We start from the raw sequence: 23,956 nt of genomic DNA on the forward strand, positions 1-23,956 counted from the left end.
GTAAGAAAACAAATAGTATTGTGATAAATTATGAAGAAGATATTTCGATAAATGATGGTAAGCCCATAGTTGACAGTACCCAATGAATTTTATTATATTTGTTTTTCCTACTATGGAAGTCAATGGTTATCAGCTGTATGCTTACCATCTTTTATCAAAATATATTCTTTTGTGTTTATTAGAAAAAAAAAGAAATTCATACAGGTTTAGAACGACATGAGGATGAGAATTTTCATTTTTGGTTGAACTATCCCTTTAAAGAAAAATCTGGGGGAGATTAAAGTACCCCTGCAGAGAAGAAAAGTTAAGTCTTACTAATTTTAAAGGAAAGTACATGGCAGGAAAAGTGGGAAAATAGTACTAAAGGGAGGTTGAATTATAATATTGAAAAAATAGTAGGAAGATGTGGAACAAAAGAAGGAGCCTAATGATCTCTATGTTAAGATTGGGACATAATAGATGATTAAATTCTATGCTAGCAAGAATGAGGAAGCATGGAAATGGTAGACTATGTGTGATGAGTGTAATGTTTTTCAGTACAACATGTTTTTTTTAATGTAGCAAATATGGAGATCGACAAAATAGTATTTTGTACAGATAGACCAGTGAATATTACGGCCATATGGGGAAAATAAATTTTCTGGTAAAAGGGATGTTTTAAACTTTTTACTAAGTACATGCAGCATAATATAGCTAGTATATAACTAATATATAAGAAAATGCAACGCAGATGCGTCACCCATTAAGATATACAGTAGGTGGCGATAATACTTCAAAGGAGTAAGCGACCAATAACAGGACGAAGAAGAAGAAGACGTCATCAGCGTCATCATGGAGGAGTATGCCCGTGAACCTTGGTAAAGTACAAGCTTTTAAACTTCACTTTTGACATGTTCGCACTTTAGGTCGTAACGTGTGGCAGATATTATTACAGCTGTTTACATTCTCGTTCGTGCATTGATTTATTTGTTTGTGGACGGTAATTATCTGAAGTAGTCTGATACAACAGCTGACACTGTTGACACATTCAAAGACTGAGCGCAGGAAAAACAACATACAGCCTTACTGTATGAAGTGAGATCTCATCTAGCCCTGAAGAGGCACAGTCAGTTTAGCTGTTTTCCTTCATTGCCAGACTCATAAAACGCTTTTAAAATATATTTTAAAAAATTGGTAATTATTCTATGAATGCAATCTTCATGTGCACATTATGTAATATGACTTAAAATAACACTTATAAAGAAAAAACAATAATTTGCATTTTGCACAATATTTTTACAGTGCGAGAGCATTTAAAATAAATGTAAAAAAGTAAGTAGAAAGTAATACAAACAAGAGAAAAATACAAAAAAATTACATAATGTACAAACTTTCAAATACATTGCATTAGTGTTGTCCTGTCCATAGACTCACTGTGTGTAAGCTTGTCATGAAACAAATAATTTTTGGTTGCCATAACAACATAGCTCTCTTTATTTCTTATTTTTGTAGTCCATGGAGGATAGTTGATGACTGTGGCGGAGCCTTTACCATGGGTGCTATTGGAGGAGGCGTGTTTCAGACTGTTAAAGGTTTTCGGAATGCTCCTGTGGTAAGCTTTACTGATATCCAGAAATTATTGACGTTACCTATTACGAACACATTAACTCACTGTGAATATACAGTAAAGAATGCTCTGTCTCTTAGGGTGTACGACATAGGCTAAGAGGGAGTGCAAATGCTGTGAGAGTTAGAGCACCACAAATTGGAGGTAGACACTTTTATCCAAAATTACTTTTAGTGCATTTAAACTATTTATCTTTTTTAATCAGAATCGAACTTGTGACCTCTTGCTCTACCGAGTGAGCTACAGAAACATTTATTTAGAATATTTGCTTGTGTTATTGTTTCTTGGCCCATTTGACACAAATGTATTTATGTAATTATATGCACAGGTTAAACTGGGTTGAGAAATGATCATTCTGATTTTAATTGTTAGGCTTTTGTATATCTGTAGTCTGTACCTTTAATAAGAGACTTTAAATTCAGACCTGAGCTTGTCTCTTCTTTCAGGTAGTTTTGCTGTATGGGGTGGATTATTTTCCACTATAGACTGTGGTCTGGTGCGTTTGCGGGGTAAAGAAGACCCCTGGAACTCCATCACCAGTGGAGCTATGACTGGAGCTATACTGGCTTCACGCAGTAAGTTCAGCACATTGGTCTTTGCAATTGGATCTTGTGACAAAAATATACATAACAACTCACTGGATATTATTACCTGATATTATTATTCTGTATAACATATGTGCATCATTAACCTCTATTCTTGAATGTGTTCTTCTGTTTTTTATATTCATATAATTTGATCAATGACTGAAAAGGTTCTGAATTGTCAATTTACCACAATGCCTCTGAATCATAAGTGTGCCGATTTAAAAATTGCATTATGGGCATGCTTGTGTTTTAGGTGGTCCACTGGCTATGGTGGGCTCTGCAATGATGGGAGGAATTCTTCTTGCTCTAATTGAGGGTGTTGGGATACTCCTTACTAGATACACAGCACAACAGTTTCAAAACCTGAGATAAACAGCGCAGGAGACATATATATAGCTGATTCAGAGAGCTGACTAACTTTAAAATTGAAAAGATATTTTCATTGTGAATCTAATAGTTGTTTTCACCATTTGCATCTCTCCTCCTTGTATAGCGAGTCCCATTGCGGAGGACCCAAGTCAGCTTCCCCCGAAAGAAGGCGGCCAGGAATCACGTGGTTTTGGACAGTATCAGTAGAACCGTGGGGATAGTTAAAGTGATAGTTCACCCAAAAATACAAATTCTGTCAGCATTTACTCACCATCATGTTTGTTACAAACCGGTATAAATTTCTTTTTTTTGTTGAACACAAAAGAAGAAATTTTAAGCAATGTTTTTAACCAAATCTTTTTTGGGCAGCATTGACTTCCATAGTAGTATTTTTTTCCTACTATTGAAGTCATTGGTGCTTTTTGCTCGATTGCAAATATCTTCCTTTGTGTTAAGCAAAACCATCCATTCATACAGCAACATGCGGTTTTATTTTTGGGTGAACTATTCCTTTAAGAAGTTTAGCAGCTTTTGCACAGTTTACACGACCCTCTAAAGATGAGAGGGTTCGAATCTGAATCATCCTGTATTAGCTTTCACTCAGGGGCAAACCGTAAGTAATTTGTAGTATTTAAAAATTGTAATATACACTTTGGAATTTTCTAATGTTTCAAAGGTAATAAAAGATGAATTAATTTTGTTATAGCTACAATATTACAATACTGTCAATCTTCTGTTAAAAAGGCAAATCTATGAATAAGTAAAATGATTCTACACTTGAGAAAAACACTTTTTAGTTTGTCACATTACATAATCCAAGTCAAGCAGTTTAGTTTTACATTTTCAATTATTTAATTATTAATAGTGTAATGTAATTGAGCAATGCATTTTTACTATGTATTACTGTGTTATAAATGTGTATATAATCCATGACATAACCCTGGGCAGTGATTGAGATGGATTCTGTTTTAGAGCTTGTAAAATTGGGAGCTTTTAATAATGTAGTACAGTGGTTCTCAAACTGGGAGACGGGAGATGATGCCAAGGAGCCCTAGTTTTATAACATTTTATAAAAAACACTAATTTATCATAAATTCTGTGTAATTAAACCTCAGAAAAATAAGGCTTATTATTTAATTTTTAGGTTTTATTTTTTATTTGGGGGGCACACCAGAAAAGTTTGAGAACCACTGATGTAAGCATAAGTCTCTTCCAGTAATTTACTTAAATTAAAAATGTGTTGATTTTTTTTAATCCTATCTGTTGACATTAATATGGAATTAATATTCAGTTTATTGTTCCTCCATCAAATCCATTTCAAGGCATTTATCTATTTAGTGCATTTTATTTCCCCACTTTTGTACTGGTTAGTCTTGAAGTGCAAGATGTTGTTTTATTAGATTATTTATTTGGAGCTTTGGAAAATTTGGAGATTATTTTTTACATCTCAATAAAGTATTATAGGCTTGATATTGATGTGTGATAATAAAAACAAGAATAATTTATAATTGTTATTATTTTATCTCATTTATTCCACTTATAGAAAATGTTATAGTTTTAAAAAAAGCTATCTCATAAAAAAAAAATGTTTTTGCTTGTGTGGCAATTTTTTTCCAGTGCAGCCTGTAATCGTTTTACGGAAACGGAACGCAGTGCATGCTGGGAAATGTAGTCGCCAACCGCGTCAAAAATGGTGGACTTTCAGCCTCCGCCTTTCCGATCCTTGGATGATTTTTTCTTAGGTTCGGCTCGGTTTTCAGCGCCTGATGTCCGTAACCTGGAGCGCTGGAATAACCGGATCATAAACAACTTGCTGTATTACCAGTCAAACTATTTCGCCTTTGTCGTGGCTTTTCTTATTATAGTCGGGTGAGTAAACACCAGTGACGTGTTCCTTCATTGAGACCTGTTCGTTTGCATTTAATAAAAACTATAACCTCACCGTATAACACTCAATTCTCATTCTATGATTTGCGTTAAACAAAAATAATGTCTTACTGTGACTGAATTAAATGAACGTGCATGCATACAAACAAGCATAACGTTACAACCATTCACTAGCAATAGTATGACAGCCTCCAGTTAGTAATAAAGCAATAATAAGAATTTTTAGCAACTCTATCCTAAACCCAGACAGATTAAGATACAGTACAATTACACCTCATACTACCAAATATAGTGACTGCTTCACTACTTTCACTTTTCATTATTGTAAGCATCAGTAGCATCAGTCTTTAATCATTTTGTGTATGGTCCCATAGGTATTTCCAGCCATTCCAGCTGATTCTCGGGGCGACAGTTGTGATCCTTTTGTTTTTGGGGTTTGTCTGGGCTGCGGAAAACAAGTCTGTTGTTCGGAGATTTCGGAGGAATCATCCATCACTCTGCTTTGCTGCAATCCTGGGCTCCAGCTACCTTCTTCTGTCTGTCTTAGGAGGAGTGGCCGTGTTTCTTTTTGGCATCGCCTTTCCCATATTAGGTTACTATTTCTAGTTATCTACAGTATCTCACAAGTTTGTTTTAGTCGAGTTTTTATTCAGCTCCTCACAGCACAATATGGGGGCTTATATAATTGCAGGTACATTTGGTGTCCAAAGTCATTATTTGTTTTTTTCGAATGGTTTTATTTTTAATTATTTTAATAATTTGGTACTCATTGTCATGGATCACACGATGTTACAGCCAATAACAATATAATATTGTCTGTAAAAATGTCTTATGTAGCTGAATGTGTGTTTCTCTGTGTATGACTGTCAGTCAACCTTGGTAACAGAGTTGACAATTGTATAACCACCCTTATGTATTGTTGTGCGGTACACTAAACATCATTGTCCATTTCTTTCTTCAGTGGTTCTTATTCATGCTTCAGTGAGACTCAGAAGTCTTAAGAATAAACTGGAGAACAAGCTGGAGAGTATAGGATTGAAGAGGACTCCTATGGGCCTGTTACTGGAAGCTCTGGGACAGGAACAAGAAGCCGGATCATAGCTATTAAGCACCTGTACTAAGATTAATTTCTTCTTTCCTGGGCGCTTATTTTCTTTATGCATATTTTCAAAAATACACATACGAGTGATATTGGCAAGATATGTTTGTCATAGTATTAAAGTCTCTCAGGTATGCAAGATGAACCCAGTGAAAATAACTTTTTATAAGAAGAATTGGCGTGGAGAGTGATTTAAAGCAAAAGGTTACCAGCTCAAGTGTTAATGATTACTTGATGATACTCAAGTTACTTAAGAAAGACTAAAATGTCTTACTATATACAATACAAAGTGTCTTAAACAAAATATAGAAAATGAATGCCTTTTAAACATGGCATTGAATGGAGTTATTATGCCAAGTCATAATTAGAGGTTTTTCGGCTAAAGCAGTGCCAACACTGAAGTTATTTTATCCTTGATCTTGTTTTTTCTATGGTCGTGTCGGTGAATTTTTGTGAAGGAATTATTTCTGAAGAGATTAAGATTTAAAGAAAGAAGGAAATGATTTACATTTATTGCCATGAATTATTATGCCGGTTGTTATTGTGCATTAGGTGACCAATTAGAATGATTTGTTTTGAGTTTTATCTTATTTTGTTTGTAATGAAGTTATGTCATGTGTGGTTGCTTTCACAAACTGCCAAGGTCACCTCTCTGTTATAGCAACCTTTTTTAATTAAGACCAAGAATATTATTCTTCATGTTTTCATGACATTGCCAGAGGAAAATGTCTTATTTCCACAGACAGGAGAGATGCAATATATAATCATAGATGTAAATGATCTTAGATCTTAATATCTTTAAAGATTTAGTAGACCATAGGTGTGGTGCATTAACATTCCTAAGAGATGTAACTCTACAGCCTTTTTTATTTCTTTTACATTAACAGCCTTTAAATGACATTAAAAATACTCTGTTTTGATTCCTTCATACTTAAGACAATGAATACACAAATTTGAGTAACTTGAATGTTAAATGTCATATTTATGCATACTTTATGTATGCATAGTAAGTACTTTATATTACTCTATGTCCTTCATCTTATTTATGTTTATGCTTTTATGCATGCCACATTTAATGTTTACAACATCATTTGCCTTGTATTTTCAGAAAATGTTCATCCATTGCAGTGATGATAATAAATACACTTGCAGAAAACACCATGCTTTGTTATTTCTGCGTGCTGCCGCATAGGAGCGCTGTCCTCATTACAATACATTTTTCAGAAATAATGCAAAGAAAGATAAGAAATAAAAAATAGTTTTTGTGATCTTCAGAATCTAATAGCAGTATTAATAACCATTAAAATTACAACTATTAACAATGTTAAAAAATGCTCTGCAACTATGAACAAGAACAAAAATGTTTGTTTTTACTTGGCAGGGTCTGTAAACTTTAAAAATGCACTAAATCAAATGCATTTGTTTGACATAGTTTACAAGGCTTCTAGACAGTTCCTCGTGTCTCACTTGAAAGGTTTCAGCTCAGTCATCTCTGTTAACCGGCTCAGATTCAGAGTTAATCCTGATTCACGGCTTACTTCAGTGAAAACCGGGCAGACGAGGATAGGTGTATACATTTGTTTTCCTTAATACGCGTTAAATACTTTACTATCCAAATATGTTATGCTCATGTAAAGTTATTTGGTCACCGGTTATTGGGTCAGTCTTGAAATGTAACCGATTAGCGTTTTAATGGAGCGCGCTTGACCTGTTGCACCTACCGACTGTTGCGCGGCGTGCGCGCGAGCGACACATTTCTTCCTGACTCGTGTTAATAAATAAATAAATATGATATGACTTAAATTTTAAATCGTCAGTTTAATAGTGTTACTGCATGTGAGTTTCTGGAAATAAGCAACACGTGGAGAAGCCGTGGAAATGGATGCGGCAACCAAAGGTGAGTTACAGCTCATACAGATATGGCTTGTTAACCAAATAATTTTTCAAATATTTTCAGTTAATATTTCATTCTTGATTCTTTAATTAATACAATAATAAGGTTGTTGATACGATTTTAGACAACAAACTTTATTCCCTTTTAATTTCCTAATTCCTACTGGAAAAAAGTAATGGTCTCCCTGCTGAAAAAAACAGCCTACCAGCAAGACGAGCACATGTTGTGTTTTGGTGCTTGTTTGCTTTGCTCGTGAACACCAGCTAAATTAGCACCAGCTAAACCAGCACCAAACCAGCAATAGCACCAGCTAAACCAGCACCAAACCAGCATTAGCACCAGCATCCCATGCTGGTCATACCAGCAAGACCAGCATATGCTGTATTTTGGTGCTGGTATGCTGGTGACCACCAGCTAAACCAGCATAGACCAGCATAATTCTCATGCTGGTCCATGCTGGTTTGATGCTGTTTTTTTCAGTAGGGCCATTGGTTTTCATTACAAAAATCAGCTGTTAACTATTAATACCAATACAAAATTGTATGTAGTGTATTAAAGGATGTAATGGTGTTATGTTGGTTCACATTCACTAGATAACATCCCACCAATAGAACCCAACATAGAGATCCACTGAGGCCATATAGTTTCCATTGAAACCAGTACAATTCCCACTACCATCAAATCCTTTAGACTTTCTATGATGGTCTTAAAGTCTCTATAAAAGATCTGAAATACTTGAAACATCCATTATTGCCCTGGAAAGGCCCAAAAGCCTTAAAAAATTATATATGAAGGAATGAATAAATGGCATGTTTAAATATCCAAAAACTCTGAGGAAAAAAATAATCTCTATTTCATAGTTGGAAATGGAAATTTACATTCACAATTAATCACATTCATCTTACTGGAAGAGAGATGTAATAGTAAAACACTTTATTTTAGATGGCGGCTTGGCCGGGTCAGACCCCAACAAGACGGACACGCTCAACTCCACAGGTTCTGCGGGGCAGAAAAGAGCCGGAGGAACCAAGAAACACACGCAGGCAAACAAATCGGCCTTGCGGGCTCCGAGGGCCCTCTGCTGCCTCACACTCAGTAACCCCATACGCATGGCAGCCTTGGCCCTAGTGGAGTGGAAATATCCTTATGATCTGCGTATTGTGTTTGTGTGTGCCCTATGTGTGTGTGTGTGTGTTATCACTTGTATTTTCTTAATGGTTTGTTCCTTGACCTTTGACCCTCAAGCCCTTTGACATATTCATTTTGCTGGCAATCTTCGCAAATTGTGTTGCACTTGGTGTGTCAAAACCATTTCCTGAAGATGATTCCAATGCAACCAACCACAATCTGGTGAGTTTACTGTTCCAAAATCTGCCTCGGCGAGTGAAGAGTTTACCTGAACTGAGATTTTATGGACTATATTTACATTGCTGCATTTGGCACTGCAGACACTTTTATCCAAAGCGAGTTGCAACCAAGCAATGAGTATCCAATAAAAAGAGTTTACATTTCTACAGCATGCCTCAAAGAGTTCATTAAGCTTAAAGTTTGACTGACAGAAGTAAATGCCAAACAGGATAAGAGCCACTGACCATCTGTTTTATCAAGACACGTATAGTCTACTATATATAGTGTAATATATGTATATTTAACTTTGATTTAGATTTTTAGTATTTCAACAAACCACTAAGAATGCTTGGATTGAATTAGGTCTTCTCGTCCCTGTTGATGCAGGGTGAATGCATGCACTCAAACAATTGCTGGGTTATTTTCAACTCAACAGTAAGGGTTAAAAACGGTGGAGCTCAGCCGATAGGATAGGCAAACCTAAACTTTTTTATATTTGACTCAAACAACCCAGCATTTTAGGTTGAAACCACCCAGCATAGGTTAAATTACAACCCAACGGGCTGTGTTCGTCCCTTTTTGACCCAACGCTGGGTTAAAAATAACCCATCATTTTTTAAAGTGTTTGCTAACATGTACACTATATAAAACTATATATACTGCTATTCCCATTTCAATTTATCCATTGCTTTTTACTGATGGCTGTTGAGTCAGGAGTGTCCGTACTGTACTGAAAATAAGCTTGTATTAATGTGTGAGTTACCTGAGAACACCTGCAGCCTTTAGCTTCTTACTGAGTGTGTCAAGAGGCCAGAAAGCTAATGAGCTTAACAATGTGTGTTATAGATGGAAAGCAGGTTAAAGAGATAGCGCACGTGAGACTATACACACTCTTTTATTGAAAATGTGATGTATTTACCTTTTTATCAGGTAAAAAAAGGTCAGAATGGGCCTTTAACAATAGTTTTAATCACCTGTCATTACTCATAGTAGTTTATGGTCAGGGTTTGAGTTGCTGTTAAGGAATTTAGTTTGACAGGAATGTGTTTTTGAGCTAAACCTCATAAGAAAAACACAGATGAGATTTCTTAAAAATTTTATTTTGCGAGTTCGCATTAATCAAATATGAAATAAAGCATAAACCATGAGGTGGAGGGATACGTGACAGAGGTGAGGTACAGCCATACTGTATATAGAGATCTCTATGTGCTCATTGTTTCGATTACATGACCATGCTCCTCCCGTACTTAGTTAAATACAGCTGTTTGCCAGTAAGTAATGTTATTTACTGGCAACAGTTTGTTCACAGTTAAATGAACATTAATCATTAAAGGGGACTTTTCTTTTTTTAAAAGACTTTATTAAAATGTTAAATAAATCTTTGGTGTCCCCAGAGTACATATGTGAAGTTCTATCTTAAAATACCCCTATAAATAATTTATTATAACATGTTAAAATTGCCACTTTGTAGGTGTGAGCAAAAATGTGCCATTTTGGGTGTGTCCTTTTAAATGCAAATTAGCTGATCTCTGCACAGTGCTGTGGTTGGATAGTGCAGATTAAGGGGCGGTATTATCCCCTTCTGACATCACAAGGGGAGCCAAATTTTAATGACCTATTTTCTAGGATGCTGGGGTCCCAATTATAGCACATAAACATAGAAAAGTTCAGATTTTCATTATATGTCCCCTTTAACAAGTCTTTATCTTTACAGAATAAAACTATAAAATAACAGCCTAATGCAAAGCATTCTGGGAACCAAAATCTGAAGGAAAAAAAGGTTGACAATGATTTCTAGTTCCCATAATGCTTTCCATCAGTCTGTTATTTTATAGTTTTATTCTGTAAAGACAAAGACTTGTTTAATGTTTGATCATCTTTGAACAAACTGTTGCCAGTAAATAACAATAACATTTACAGTAAGTTACTGGCAAACAGCTGCATAACTACACAGTAAATGTTATACAGTGTAAACTTCATTTATTTCTCATAGAAATCTGTGAGATTAAATTGATACTTTTGTTAAACCTTTCTTAGATATTTCTTCTCAGAAATATCAAAAGACCCAGAAATCTCACAAATCTCTCCATAAGACTTTCAGAGATCTCAACAATGTAAAAAAAAACGGAGCTCAGATTTGCCAAGACTGCAATCAAAAAGTCAATATTATTGAAGATTATGAACTTAAACATTTATCATCAAATGTACCCAAATCTGCATAAATTTTACAACTCCGTCTTCTTAGCACATTTAAACAATTGTTTCCATTTTTATTTCTCCCATGCAATTTTAAGAGAAACATAGGAGACTAAGTTGACGCTTTAATGAAACTCCATCAAATCTCCTAAAGTATGAAAGAGCAACATCTGAGCAATAACATTTCCTTTGGGAACCCATTTAAATAGCCTACACAAAGATATTGTGTGAAAATTAGTATCACCAGCCTTTAAAAAAAGAATCAATGTTTACTAACTTTTTAATTCTTATTTTCATCCCATCCCTTTATTTCTTTATATCTACCACCTTAATTATTCCCAGGAACAAGTGGAGTATGTGTTTCTTGTGATTTTTACAATTGAAACATTCACAAAGATTCTAGCGTACGGTCTGGTCATGCACCCCAGCGCTTACATCCGCAGCGGCTGGAACTTGCTGGATTTTATCATTGTTATTGTTGGGTATGTGATCTGATTCTTCCTGTAGATGTGTGACAGTGTTTGATGTTAAAGGTGCAGTGTGTACATTTTAAAAGGACCTATTGACAGAAATGCATTATAATATACATAACTATTTTATCGGTGGTGCATAAAGATCTTACATGATGAACTGTATTATTTTTATTACCTTAGAATGAGACGTTTTTATCTTCATACACCGCTGGTCTTCTTACATGAAAGTCGCCGTCATGTTTCTACAGTAGCTCTAAATGGAAAAACTGCTCTACAGAGTGTTTCATCACTACGTTGATGACATGTTTGTCCTGTTGCGGCTAATGTAGCTTCTCTATGCATTTCAAAAGGGAGGGGTGACCTGTGGACTAAGCCATTGCTTGCAATTCGCAATCTCACCACTAGATGCTGCTAAAATCTACACACAGCACCTTAAAAGAATGTAGCTGTGTATCTTGCTTTGTACAAGACTAAAACCAGCTTGTTTGTGTATGTATATGCTGCAGTCTTTTCAGCGTGATTGCTGAAATGGGAGATCACAAACCAGGAGATGCTCATCACGCCGCAGGTAAACCAGGAGGTCTGGATGTCAAAGCCCTGAGAGCTTTCAGAGTATTGCGACCTCTGCGACTGGTGTCCGGTGTGCCAAGTAAGTGCCGCGTAACGCTCACTGAGTCCAAATCCAATGCATACTTGGCAAAAATAAAGATTGTGATTGAGGCTGTGATGTCTGCAGGTCTGCAGATTGTGTTGAACTCCATCATGAAGGCTATGGTTCCTCTGCTACACATCGGATTGCTGGTCATGTTTGTTATTATCATTTATGCCATTATCGGGTTGGAGCTCTTCATTGGTAGGATGCACAAGACCTGCTTTATTGTCGGGACAGGTTGGTTGAATACACATGCACGTACATTTATATGAATATTATACAATGCTGCCTTGTTTTGTTTTGGTCAGTGTAACACTATATGTTCACCCAATAATAATGAATATGTCATAAAACTGGGCATCATCTTGCGCCCCCCAGTTTGGGAACCACTGGGTTATACTGTTTATTTGTATGACTAATATAAGTGCTGATAGTAATTGTTTTCTTGTTTGAAGACCTAATGGTGGATGACGACCCAACGCCGTGTGCTTTTGCTGGTAACGGGCGATTCTGTGTGGGGAATAGCACAGTATGCAGAGGAGGATGGGAGGGGCCTAATGGAGGCATCACCAACTTTGACAACATCTTCTTTGCCATGCTCACTGTATTCCAGTGCATTACTATGGAGGGCTGGACAGATGTGCTGTACTGGGTATAAACCTCTCATATCACTTCCTATTCTCTTACTTGTGTGTGTTTCTATTTCTTTCTACCATCAAATGAGTCATAGTGAATGCCACTTATTTAAAATAGCTTAATGTGTACTTTGAATGACTTCCCTTTTAAATCCTGCACATACCTGCTTAACCATATACATCTTTATATTTTCCCTTTTGTCTTCTGCTGTCTATCAGATGAATGATGCCATTGGTTTTGAGCTGCCTTGGATTTATTTTGTGTCTCTGGTCATTTTTGGCTCTTTCTTTGTCCTCAATCTTGTGTTGGGTGTCTTGAGCGGGTGAGTGATTGACTATGATCCATCCAACCTTTATACGTGGGGAGAACGTGATTGGGGAACGATATGAGAGACATGAAAGGGACAACAGTGAATCAGGCAGTTTCCAACTTCATCTATTGAAGTTTTATTACTTAAGTGTTGTGTATAAGAGCAAGAGAAGAAACTGAGGACACAGGCCTTGTCCTTAACTAAATATCAGTGCTGTACGTGTTTATATTGTAATATTTGTGTCTCATTCACATCACAGTGAGTTCTCTAAAGAGCGAGAGAAGGCCGTGTGTCGTGGTGAACTGCAGAAGGCTCAAGAGAAACAGCAAATGGAGGAAGACATGATCGGCTACATGGACTGGCTCATTGAAGCGGAAGACATGGACGAGGATGGAAATAAACGTGATGCACATTTATATACACACACACATTGCTTTTTGAGCAAATGGAGAACATTTTAATTCATACTTTATGTTGGGTCAATGGCAGGTGCTGTGGTGGCCAAGAAAAAGATGATGAAGAAGTACGGCTGGTATAAGCACAGTGAAGACGGAGGTATGGGATAAATTCTGGCCCTGATTTTGGTTTGCATTGCGTATTGAGATCACTGAACGCACACACTATTTATGGATAAAATCGGTTTGGTTTTTTACAGAATCAGATTCAGACTCTGAGTTTGAAGCCTTTCTAGATGATGACAACGGCTGCTGCGCATCCATAATGCAAGCTGAATTTGTATTTTTGTTTCTTATAGAAGTTTTATAAATCTGAGCTCAAACTAAATCATACCTCTCTTATTCATCTCAGGGCACGGCTGATGGCTATAAGTTTTTGGTAAGTGTTTTGGTTGAGTTTATTTCTTCATGTTTCTTCTCTTCCTTTTTTAAAACCTTACAGATCTTTCAAGGGCAAACATTACGCAAAATCCACTTTTACAAGGTGTTTGGACATAAATGTGTGTTGGCAGTGTGTGAACTTTTCTAAATGGCTATGTTCACATGCACAAAATTTTGTCAATCTGACTGAATTTAATACGATTGAAGGTTATGACGATAAAGTTTACATGCACCCTAAACATTGCAATCTGATTAAAATGTTTGTTTACATGTACATTATAAAGAATCTGAACCGAACATCTGCACAAGCGCACAGCCATACTATATAGTATGTAAAAAGCACTACTTCGCCTACTATATAGTATGGAAGTAGGCGGTTTGGGACGCAGCGTAAGATTTCCCAATATGAAACATCTGAAAAGCAGAAGACTTCTTCATTTGCTTTGAATTTAATCGCTTTACTATCTAGGTGACTTTGTAAAGGTACTGACTAGATGTCATTTGGGATTGGGCTTTGCTTTATCATAAGGTATCAGAAATGGACCATATTTGATACAATTGCTAATGTCAACTGAGCAACAGGAACACATGTTGTAATCATGAATCTGAACTCATTTACTGTACTTATTAGCCATTGATATCTCTCTTCTCCATATAGTGAGCAGCTGTATCACTTGAATCTGGTCATTAGGAAGAACTGCCGCGTTGCCGTCAAATCCACCAATTTTTACTGGTTGGTCCTTCTGCTGGTGTTCCTCAACACCGCTGCCAGCGCCTCTGAACACTACAGCCAGCCCCAGTGGCTTACTGACATACAGGGTGAGTGACTTAAGTGTTAGACAGTGTTTGCATCCAATGCTACAAATTGACCCCATCTTCTTTAACACCACAGAACGTGCAAATAAGATCTTACTGGCTCTCTTCACGCTGGAGATGCTGATGAAGATCTACAGCTTCGGCTTTCAGATCTACTTCATGGCGCTCTTCAACCGCTTCGACTGCTTTGTGGTGTGCGGTGGGATTCTGGAGACGGTATTGGTGGAAATGGACGTGATCCCGCCCATCGGAATCTCGGTGCTGCGCTGCGTCCGTCTGCTCCGTATCTTCAAAGTCACACGGTGATTCTGCCAAAATGGTGTCGATTCCCCCTAATGTCAGATTCATTGCTTTGGTTGTATGATTTATATTAATCTTATAGGGAACTTCTGTCATAATGTACAGTAATAAGACATAGTGAAGGTGCTTTTTTTGTTGCCTTCTCTCTGTTAGACACTGGGCCGCTCTCTCAGACCTGGTGGGCTCTTTGCTAAACTCGATGAAGGCCATCTGTTCCCTGTTATTGCTGCTCTTCCTCTTCCTCATCATCTTCGCTCTGTTGGGCATGCAGCTGTTCGGCGGGAAGTTCAACTTTGATGAGACTCAAATGAAAAGAAGCACCTTTGACACTTTTCCATCTGCCCTGCTCACCTGTTTCCAGGTAACTGTAACCTTTTAGCTATCGTTTGATTTTTACATATAAAGCCTTGCAACATGCACTCTACAAAATGCTATTTTACAGCCTATGGTTGGGTCAAAAAGGTACAAACCCACATGTTGGGTTATAATTTAACCTATGCATCCCAAAATGCGGGGTTGTTTCAAATATAATTTTTGGGGTTAATATAACCAATGGTTAGGTTTTTATTTTTTTAACGCAACAGTTGGATATTCAACTTTTATTTGGTCAATATCATTACGTTCACATCTACAAACCTCTTTTTTACATAGATTCTAACAGGAGAGGACTGGAACTCTGTCATGTACGATGGCATAATGGCATACGGTGGACCTGTGTTTCCCAATATGATCGTCTGTATTTATTTTGTCATCCTTTTCGTCTGTGGTAACTGTATCCTTTGAATTGCACATGCAACAGATGAATCGAAGCGTGTATGCTATCTGTTAACAATGTGTACAATTGATCAAATTGCTCCTCTTATATTTTGAGTCCCATCTAAAACTTAACTCTGACATCCAGACATCTTGCTAAATGTCTTCTTGGCTATCGCTGTGGATAACTTAGCCGGAGATGGTGGCAAAAAGAAAAAAGAGTAGGCCACATCCCAGCTCACATACAGTATATGCAATAAATAGACGCAGAATGTGCACATCTGTGTTATTATGAGTTAAGATCTCAGTCTAGATGTTCTGTTTTATAGAGAGAAAAAAGAAGAGGAGGAGGAATGGGAAGATGATGATGAACGAGAGGAAGATTATGCAGGAGTAGGAACACACTCTCTCTCTGTCTCTCGCTCTCTCTCTCTCTCTCTCTCTCTCTCTCTCTATCTAATGTCTTGACTACTTTTTTAGATTTCATTGTGTTTTTCGTATTTCTTTCTTCTTCCTAATTTATTCAGAATGAGGGGGATGACTGGGAGGAGCATGAAGAGTTAAGAGCAATTGAAGGGCTTGAAGGTAACTTCTGTCCAGCCTGATCATTTCTATTCACACTGATACATGAAATTATTAAGTTACATTTTTCATGTTCTTAAAGGTATAGGCACACCTATGAAAGTCGAAAGTTTTCAACCTAAAGAGAAGATTGTTCCTATTCCTGACGGAAGTTCCTTTTTTATCCTTGGGAAGAAAAACTGGTACCTTTAATGTCATTAAACGTTAGTTAGCTAGTTCGTAGAAGTGCTACAAATAATGGTCGTTAATAATAAGATTTCTTTTTAATTGACCTTCTCCATGTTCACTTAGTCTCAGAGTTGCCTGCCACAATCTCATTCATCATCCTTACTTCACCAACTTCATCCTCATCTTCATCATATTTAGTAGTTTTTCACTGGCTACTGAAGATCCAATCAAAACTCATTCTGTCAGGAATGTTGTAAGTTTATGAACCTCTAGAGTAGAGGAGTAAATCTAGACTAGAGGTCCAGTGTGTGTGCAGATCTTATTGGGGTGGTTTCCCGGACTAGTACTAGACTAAAATAAATGTACAGGTAAGAGCTGTCCAAACTGAAAACAACTTGTACTGCCATATCATAAAATACATCAATGCCGTTGTTTTTCCTCAAAATGCAGTGCAAGTAATGTTCTAAGTAAGGCATTTTTGTTGAAACTAGTTATATTTCCTAATTAAACTAAGACCTAGTCCTGGTTTAAGCTAATCCCTGTTCGGGAAACCACCCTATAGTGTTGTGACAGAATACTTCACTTTCATAAAACAAAAATCCAGATAATGTACGCACCCCCATGTCTTTGTTTATGTCTTTTTAATTTCGAGAATAAATCAATTGAGAAATTATTCCAGGATATTCCAGGATTTATTGGACCCAAACAGTTTACAGTTTCAGTGCACTTTAAAATTGCAGTTTCAATGCAATTCAAAGCTTCAAAGGGCTTTAAGTGATCTCAAATGAGGCAAAAGGGTCTTATATAGCGAATATGCCCATATTTGAGAGGTGATAAAAAGAGAACTAATCAAAAGATCAATTTGAGAAATTATATTTTGCATAAAAGATGATTATGATTTATTGCAGTATGGTGACATTATTTAAGCATCCCCTTTTGTAAAACAAGTACACTATGTTACATTACAGTACATGTTATTTTATTACATGTTATATCACATGGTTTATTACAATACAGCAATGAGAATAATACGATTTTTCACATTACAAAGGGTACTGAGAATTAGGGTAATTCTCACAAATGCAAAAATTGCAAAAAAATCATCATTTTCTTATGCAAAATATAGTTTCTTTTTAATCTTATGGTAAAACATGAGATGGGATTCAGCCAGGTATCAGAAACTCTTTCTCTCTGGCTCTCCTATGACAGATGCTGGGCTATGCTGACTATGTCTTCACCACTGTCTTCACTATTGAGATCATGTTAAAGGTAAACCACTGTTCTTTCTGCACACATTAGAAGTTTCCATCTTCTCATCATATTGACTTCATCTTCAGACCTACACTCTCATATAAAAAGGTACAAGAAGGTACAAAGTTGTCACTGGAGCGGTACCTTTTCAAAAAGTACACTTTTGTACCTAAAAGGTGCACCTCAAAGGTACATATATGTACCAAAATGGAACATATTAGGACCTTTTTAAAAGGTACCGTCTCAGTGACAACTTTTGTACCTTTTTCTGAGAGTTTATGTGGTTGTGTGCTTTGACAGTGGGTTGGTTAAACTAATCAAATGGAATGAGTTTACACATGTGATGTAACATTAAACATTTATTTTCATGTGACTGTGTCTTGTTCAGATGACGGTGTATGGAGCTTTCCTTCATCAAGGTTCCTTCTGCAGGAACGCCTTCAACCTTCTGGACCTTCTGGTTGTCAGTGTGTCTCTAACATCTTTCTTCTTGCAGTGAGTATCCATCTCATCACTCCATTTGTTTATTAATTCGTCATTTATTGATTATTATTTGCTATCTATTATTTAGTTCGAGTGCCATTTCTGTGGTGAAGATTCTGAGAGTGCTACGGGTACTCAGACCTCTTCGAGCCATCAACAGGGCTAAAGGACTCAAGGTATCCCATAATGCATTTCTCTGCTTACCTTGCCTTCTATAACCACTTCTCAGAAGTTGTGATATTACGATAAAAATAACAGGCCCAATTAATATTACTATTGTCGACTAAACACATAAGCAACGGCATATCCACCAAAGCCCATAGGTTGTCATTTATTTAAGTGGAACACCAAATTGGGAAATTTTGAATAATCTTCAGTCAATCTTAACATAATGAGCAGTAAATAAGGATAGTTTTTTTTCATATATGGGTGAACTGTCAGCTATTATATTTATTATCTCTAGTTGAATGTTTAAATCCTTCATTAAGTGTTGTTTATTTGTGTCTTCAGAGCGTGATTCAGTGTGTGTTTGTGGCCATCCGCACTATCGGCAACATCCTCATTGTCACCACTCTTCTGCAGTTCATGTTCGCCTGTATTGGTGTGCAGCTTTTTAAGGTAATATCAGTCTCATATTTGTGAGTCTCAGTGTTCATTTTAATTTTGCTTCCATAATATATGTTCCTGGCCTTATTGTACTATATTTTTATGCATTTGGGTGATACTTTTTATTTAGCAACTTAAAGTGCATTACAAGGTAGACATTTTATCAATATGTGTGTTGGGATCCAACCCATGACCTCTTGTGCTGCTAACGCAATGATCTACCAATAGGCTTTATGCCCAGCTGCACTACTTCCTGAACTTTAGCCAGCTCCTTGTTTCCTGTCTGCCATTATTGGACAAACTGATTAATCCTGGTGTGCCTGACCTCAGTAGTCACAACAACAATAATTAGACACACCTGGATTAATCAGTTTGTCCAATAATGGCAGACAGGAAACAATGAGCTGGCATTCAGGAAGTAGTGCAGCTGGGCATAAAGCCTACTGAGCTACGGAAAAGAAAACTGGCATCATAAATTCAAAATATGTTAACTTCCCTTCTTTTTCTGATGTTTAAACCATGTAGCCATTTGTAATTAGCCATACATTCATACAAAAACAACATGCCATATTATCATGAATTAGTTTTTTGAATGGCTTGAACTTTATATAAAGTAAATTTTTGGAAAATTTAGTCGCCAAACTTCACATGTTATATCAAAATGTTTATGATAAAGATCACAGACTTCAGCAAATCGCTCACACAGTCAAATTCCCAATCCTGCTCAACATTTTTCTCACTTAAGGTTTCAGGATGATTTCAAACACTCACATCCAAACATCCCAGTCACTTTAATGAGTAAAGCCAGAGCAAGGAGTCACATGTTGCCATCTTTTGTTTTTGCAGGGCCGGTTTTACAGATGCACAGATGAGGCGAAACACACACCTGATGAGTGCAAGTATGATGTTTAACTGGCATCTCATGGATTGAAAATGACACCCCCTCACTTATCTGTTTTGAGACCTGTACTTTACTGTAGTGTATGTGTGTGTGCGATTGTTTCAGAGGAACATTTGTGGTGTTCAAAGATGGCGATATGAATCATCCAATGGTAAGGGAGAGAGTTTGGGAGAACAGTGACTTTAACTTTGACAACGTGCTGATGGGAATGCTCGCTCTCTTCACCGTCTCTACTTTTGAAGGCTGGCCACAGTGAGTGCAACAAAACATTTTGGGGTAGCACAGTAGCATTACCCTTTAAATTGAGCACATAGACCCTTTTTTTGTTTGTATACAATGATGACGTGGCAACGTATGCGCGCGCAGTTTGGCAATGGAAGTATGGCAGTAAAGCCACACAGACAGAGAAAGTTGTTTTAAAAAGTTACCAGATCCGTGCTACCAGATCCATGTACTATAGTGGAGTGAATAGAAGACGTTAGCAGATGACCAAATATAAAGTGGCCAGATACATGTATATTAGTACATTATATTAGTGCAACCAAACGCAACAACCAGACATTTTGATGCTGAGAAGTGTACAGTATGACATTTAATAGATCATCACACAACCCAGGGACACAAATTTATGTAATAAATTCAACTAAGAACTAAAATAGCAAATGTAAAGAGACGAAAATTAATATACTTAGTTTATATAAAAATGTGCATATCTTGAAATAACAAGAAACAGGCATTTCTTCAACCTCTACAGGCTACAATTTCTCATATTTACATATTTAATTTTTTCCCCAATGTTATTTACATATATCATAATGAGGACTGCAAATTAAACCTTTTTATTAAATAGCCTAGCTAGTGCAAACTTTTTTGTTTTGTATTTCACAGGCTCTTGTACAAAGCCATTGATGCTAATGCTGAGAACAGAGGGCCCATCTACAACTACCGTGTAGAGATTTCCATATTCTTCATCATCTACATCATCATCATCGCTTTCTTTATGATGAATATCTTCGTGGGTTTTGTCATCATCACCTTTCGTGAACAAGGAGAGGCTGAGTTCAAAAACTGTGAATTAAACAAAAACCAGGTAAGGTCATCTTAATATGTATTTTCTCAACATGTGATGAATTTTACTAGATGATCATAAGTGTCAGTATTATTACGTCACTTCAATTCCATTGTTTCACAAAATTCAATTGAATTGAATGCCTTTATTGTCATTGCATTTTTTTCGCCATACAATGAAATTAGGAGCGCTGCTCCTGATTGGTGTTCAAAACATATAGCCACAGACAATAAACTTGCCTATAAGACTGTACATGTACACTTTTACACATAATACACAGAGTGATATTGACATTAAGCAGTCTGAATAAAGTGACATTTTAGTAAAGTGACCATGTATCATATTGCACATTGACATTTCCAGTATTACATAAATAAATTATTTAATAAGTAAAACATACTCAGCAATGTTTTATTTTTCCCTCTCTCTCTCTCTCTCTCTCTCTCTCTCTCTCTCTCTTTCTCTGCTCACAGAGGCAGTGTGTGTATTATGCATTGAAAGCTCAACCAATAAAGATTTACATACCCAAAAACCCCTCACAGCTAAAATTCTGGAAGATCGTCAATTCATCTCAGTTCGAGTACATCATGTTTGTTCTCATTCTGCTAAACACGCTCACATTGGCTGTACAGGTAAACACTAACATGTACAGTATAAGCTGCTGAACAGGTCAAGTGATGCATTCCTAGCCTTAAAGGAACAGCTCACCTAAAAATCTAATTTGAACTATTCTCACGTACAGTAATGTGTTTCTGTGACCCTACAGCATTATGAGCAGTCAAAGCTCTTTAACTTTGTGATGGACATCTTGAACATGATCTTCACCACACTCTTCACTGTTGAGATGATCATCAAACTTCTCGCTTTGAGACCTTACGTGAGAACTGTTGCACACTTTCTGTTCACATTTTACTCTGCTTTAGATCTCTATGCTTTTCAAATGGTTTTCTTTACATCTCTCTCTCTGTTCTTTCCTTTGCACAGCACTATTTTATAGATGCCTGGAACTCTTTTGATGCATTAATAGTTGTGGGAAGTTTGGTGGACATCATGATCGCAGAGTTCAGTGTAAGTAACTTTAATCTGTAAGACATTTTCATGCTTGTTACATCTAATACACACGATCAATCTACTTACAGTATAACATCAATCTTATCTCACATCTGCCTGAATTTTTATTTCTCTGTGTGCAATTGACGCCCTTTCAGGGTGGAGGAGGACATGGTGAGGTAAGAAGATAAAGAAAATTTTCAATCCCTAAAATAAGGCTGCGATGATTACCATTATATTTTATGTTGCTAGAGAGGTTATATCTCAAAAATGCAGCTTTAAAATCCTTTTCACTCCAAAAATGCTTGGTTGTTTTCAACCCATCGTTGGGGAAAATATGGACAAACACACCAGCTGGTTTAAATTAACTTAACCAACCATGTCTTAAAAATAAACACAGCATTTTTTGAAGGGAATTTACAGTACAAGTTCAGACACATTTTCCAATGAGCTAACAAAAACTGCAGTTTACCAAAACCACAAGAGGTTACAGCTAGAAAAGCTAAACGACATACAGCGAGAAAAATAAGTATTTGACACGTCAGCATTTTTATCAGTAAGGGTATTTCTAAGTGGGCTATTGACACAAAATTTCCACCAGATGTAGCCATCAAGCCAAATATTGAATTCATACAAAGAAATCAGAACATTTAAGTATACAAGTTGAGTCATAATAGATGGAGTGAGATGACACAGGGAATAAGTATTGTACAGACTTTATTTAATACTTTGTAGAAAAGCCTTTGTTGCTGATAATAGCTTCTAGATCAGTGTTTGCCAACCCTGGTCCTCGGGCACCCCCTCCCAGAAAGTTTTAGATGTCTCCTTATTTAACATACCTGATTTAACTCATCAGCTTGTTAGGGACACATGTTTACCATTTTGGAATGAAGGCTGGTGAGTCGAATCGGGTGTTTTAAATAAGGAGACATCTAAAACTTTCTGGGAGGGGGTGCCTGAGGACCAGGATTGGGAAACACTGTTCTAGATGCCGCTTGTATGGAGAGACCAGTCGTTTGCATTGCTCAGGAGTGATTCTGGCCCATTCTTCCGCACAAATGGTCTTTAAATCTTGAAGGTTCCTTCGACCTCTTTTATGAACTTTAATCTTCAATTCCCTCCATGGATTTTCTATGGAATTACGGTCAGGGGATTGACTGACCAGTTCATTGTTTCCTTGGCCTTGTGTTTGGGATCATTGTCTTGCTGAAATGTCCACCCTCTTTTCATTTTCAGCTTTCTGGTAGACGGCAGCAGATCTATCCAGAATGTCCCAGTACATTTCTCCATTCATCCTGCTTTCAATAATATGAAGTCTGCCAGTACCCCTTGCTGAAAAGCAACCCCAAACCATGATGCTTTCACCCCCAAACTTAACTGTTGGTATGGTGTTCTTGGGGTGGTGGGCAGTGCCATTTTTTTCTCAAAACATGGTGTGTAGAATGACTGCCAAAAAGTTCAATTTTGCTTTCATCTGACCATACTATAGTCTCCCAATAATCCACAGGCTTCTCCAAATGCTATTTCGCAAACTTTAACCGAGCCTTAACATGCTTTTTGTTTAGCAATAGAGTCTTGCATGGTGAGCATGCATGGATGCCATGGCGGTTCAATGCATTGCATATAGTTTTCTTTGAAACAACAGTACCTGCTGATGCAAGGGCTTCCTAAAGTTCTGCCCAAGTGGTTCTTGGCTCTTAAAGAACTCTCCATCATGAAGTCTTTCCAGTGAACCTCCTGGGTAATGAGAAGCCTTTATAGGTAATCAATTAGGACTAAAGCAGCTGATATCAATTAGTACTGATAGGGGGCAGGGTTTCTCTCTCAATACTGACAGATTTCAGCTGATCTCTCGGCTTTCTTTGCCATTTTGCATCTTGTTCTCTTCATGTGTTCAATACTTATTCACTGTGTCATTTCACCTTATTTATTATGACTTAAGTTGTATACTTAAATGTTCTGATTTCTTTGTATGAATTTAATATTTGGCTTGATGGCTACATCTGGTGGAAATTTTGTGTCAATAACCCACTTAGAAATCCCCTTACTGATAAAAATGCTGATGTGTCAAATACTTATTTTCCC

The 23,956-nt window shown here is 36.8% G+C and overlaps 3 protein-coding genes across 3 annotated transcripts in view; all 3 read left to right on the plus strand.

Moving 5' to 3' along the window:
• The first annotated feature begins 720 nt into the window (after positions 1 to 720).
• On the plus strand, positions 721 to 4,070 carry timm17b (translocase of inner mitochondrial membrane 17 homolog B (yeast)). Its single transcript, XM_055167205.2, has 6 exons — positions 721 to 857; positions 1,492 to 1,591; positions 1,687 to 1,750; positions 2,053 to 2,181; positions 2,447 to 2,557; positions 2,687 to 4,070. Exons 1-6 carry the CDS (start codon positions 832 to 834, stop codon positions 2,767 to 2,769), a joined length of 513 nt encoding a protein of 170 aa, XP_055023180.1. The 5' UTR covers positions 721 to 831; the 3' UTR covers positions 2,770 to 4,070.
• praf2 (PRA1 domain family, member 2) lies at positions 3,037 to 6,704 on the plus strand. The gene is made up of 4 exons (XM_055167204.2): positions 3,037 to 3,175; positions 4,180 to 4,431; positions 4,824 to 5,041; positions 5,411 to 6,704. Exons 2-4 carry the CDS (start codon positions 4,253 to 4,255, stop codon positions 5,548 to 5,550), a joined length of 537 nt encoding a protein of 178 aa, XP_055023179.1. The 5' UTR covers positions 3,037 to 3,175; positions 4,180 to 4,252; the 3' UTR covers positions 5,551 to 6,704.
• A 336-nt stretch (positions 6,705 to 7,040) lies between these two features.
• cacna1fa (calcium channel, voltage-dependent, L type, alpha 1F subunit a) overlaps positions 7,041 to 23,956 on the plus strand; it is a 30,208-nt gene continuing 13,292 nt past the window's right edge. The window contains exons 1-32 of the mRNA XM_073867614.1: positions 7,041 to 7,445; positions 8,385 to 8,602; positions 8,688 to 8,792; positions 11,328 to 11,467; positions 11,965 to 12,107; positions 12,195 to 12,347; positions 12,566 to 12,762; positions 12,965 to 13,068; positions 13,316 to 13,458; positions 13,546 to 13,611; positions 13,712 to 13,778; positions 13,864 to 13,890; positions 14,551 to 14,711; positions 14,785 to 15,010; positions 15,162 to 15,369; positions 15,660 to 15,780; positions 15,910 to 15,982; positions 16,091 to 16,154; positions 16,289 to 16,346; positions 16,426 to 16,525; positions 16,635 to 16,764; positions 17,721 to 17,780; positions 18,151 to 18,257; positions 18,334 to 18,421; positions 18,756 to 18,863; positions 19,698 to 19,750; positions 19,858 to 20,004; positions 20,641 to 20,842; positions 21,295 to 21,453; positions 21,588 to 21,698; positions 21,806 to 21,889; positions 22,030 to 22,050. Coding sequence (XP_073723715.1) covers positions 7,427 to 7,445; positions 8,385 to 8,602; positions 8,688 to 8,792; positions 11,328 to 11,467; positions 11,965 to 12,107; positions 12,195 to 12,347; positions 12,566 to 12,762; positions 12,965 to 13,068; positions 13,316 to 13,458; positions 13,546 to 13,611; positions 13,712 to 13,778; positions 13,864 to 13,890; positions 14,551 to 14,711; positions 14,785 to 15,010; positions 15,162 to 15,369; positions 15,660 to 15,780; positions 15,910 to 15,982; positions 16,091 to 16,154; positions 16,289 to 16,346; positions 16,426 to 16,525; positions 16,635 to 16,764; positions 17,721 to 17,780; positions 18,151 to 18,257; positions 18,334 to 18,421; positions 18,756 to 18,863; positions 19,698 to 19,750; positions 19,858 to 20,004; positions 20,641 to 20,842; positions 21,295 to 21,453; positions 21,588 to 21,698; positions 21,806 to 21,889; positions 22,030 to 22,050 — 3,663 coding nt within the window. The 5' untranslated portion in view covers positions 7,041 to 7,426. The remainder of the gene's footprint in view (positions 7,446 to 8,384; positions 8,603 to 8,687; positions 8,793 to 11,327; positions 11,468 to 11,964; positions 12,108 to 12,194; positions 12,348 to 12,565; positions 12,763 to 12,964; positions 13,069 to 13,315; positions 13,459 to 13,545; positions 13,612 to 13,711; positions 13,779 to 13,863; positions 13,891 to 14,550; positions 14,712 to 14,784; positions 15,011 to 15,161; positions 15,370 to 15,659; positions 15,781 to 15,909; positions 15,983 to 16,090; positions 16,155 to 16,288; positions 16,347 to 16,425; positions 16,526 to 16,634; positions 16,765 to 17,720; positions 17,781 to 18,150; positions 18,258 to 18,333; positions 18,422 to 18,755; positions 18,864 to 19,697; positions 19,751 to 19,857; positions 20,005 to 20,640; positions 20,843 to 21,294; positions 21,454 to 21,587; positions 21,699 to 21,805; positions 21,890 to 22,029; positions 22,051 to 23,956) is intronic.

Source organism: Misgurnus anguillicaudatus, chromosome 5 (genome assembly GCF_027580225.2).
Source record: "Misgurnus anguillicaudatus chromosome 5, ASM2758022v2, whole genome shotgun sequence".
In the NCBI taxonomy this organism is placed as follows: Eukaryota; Metazoa; Chordata; class Actinopteri; order Cypriniformes; family Cobitidae; genus Misgurnus; species Misgurnus anguillicaudatus.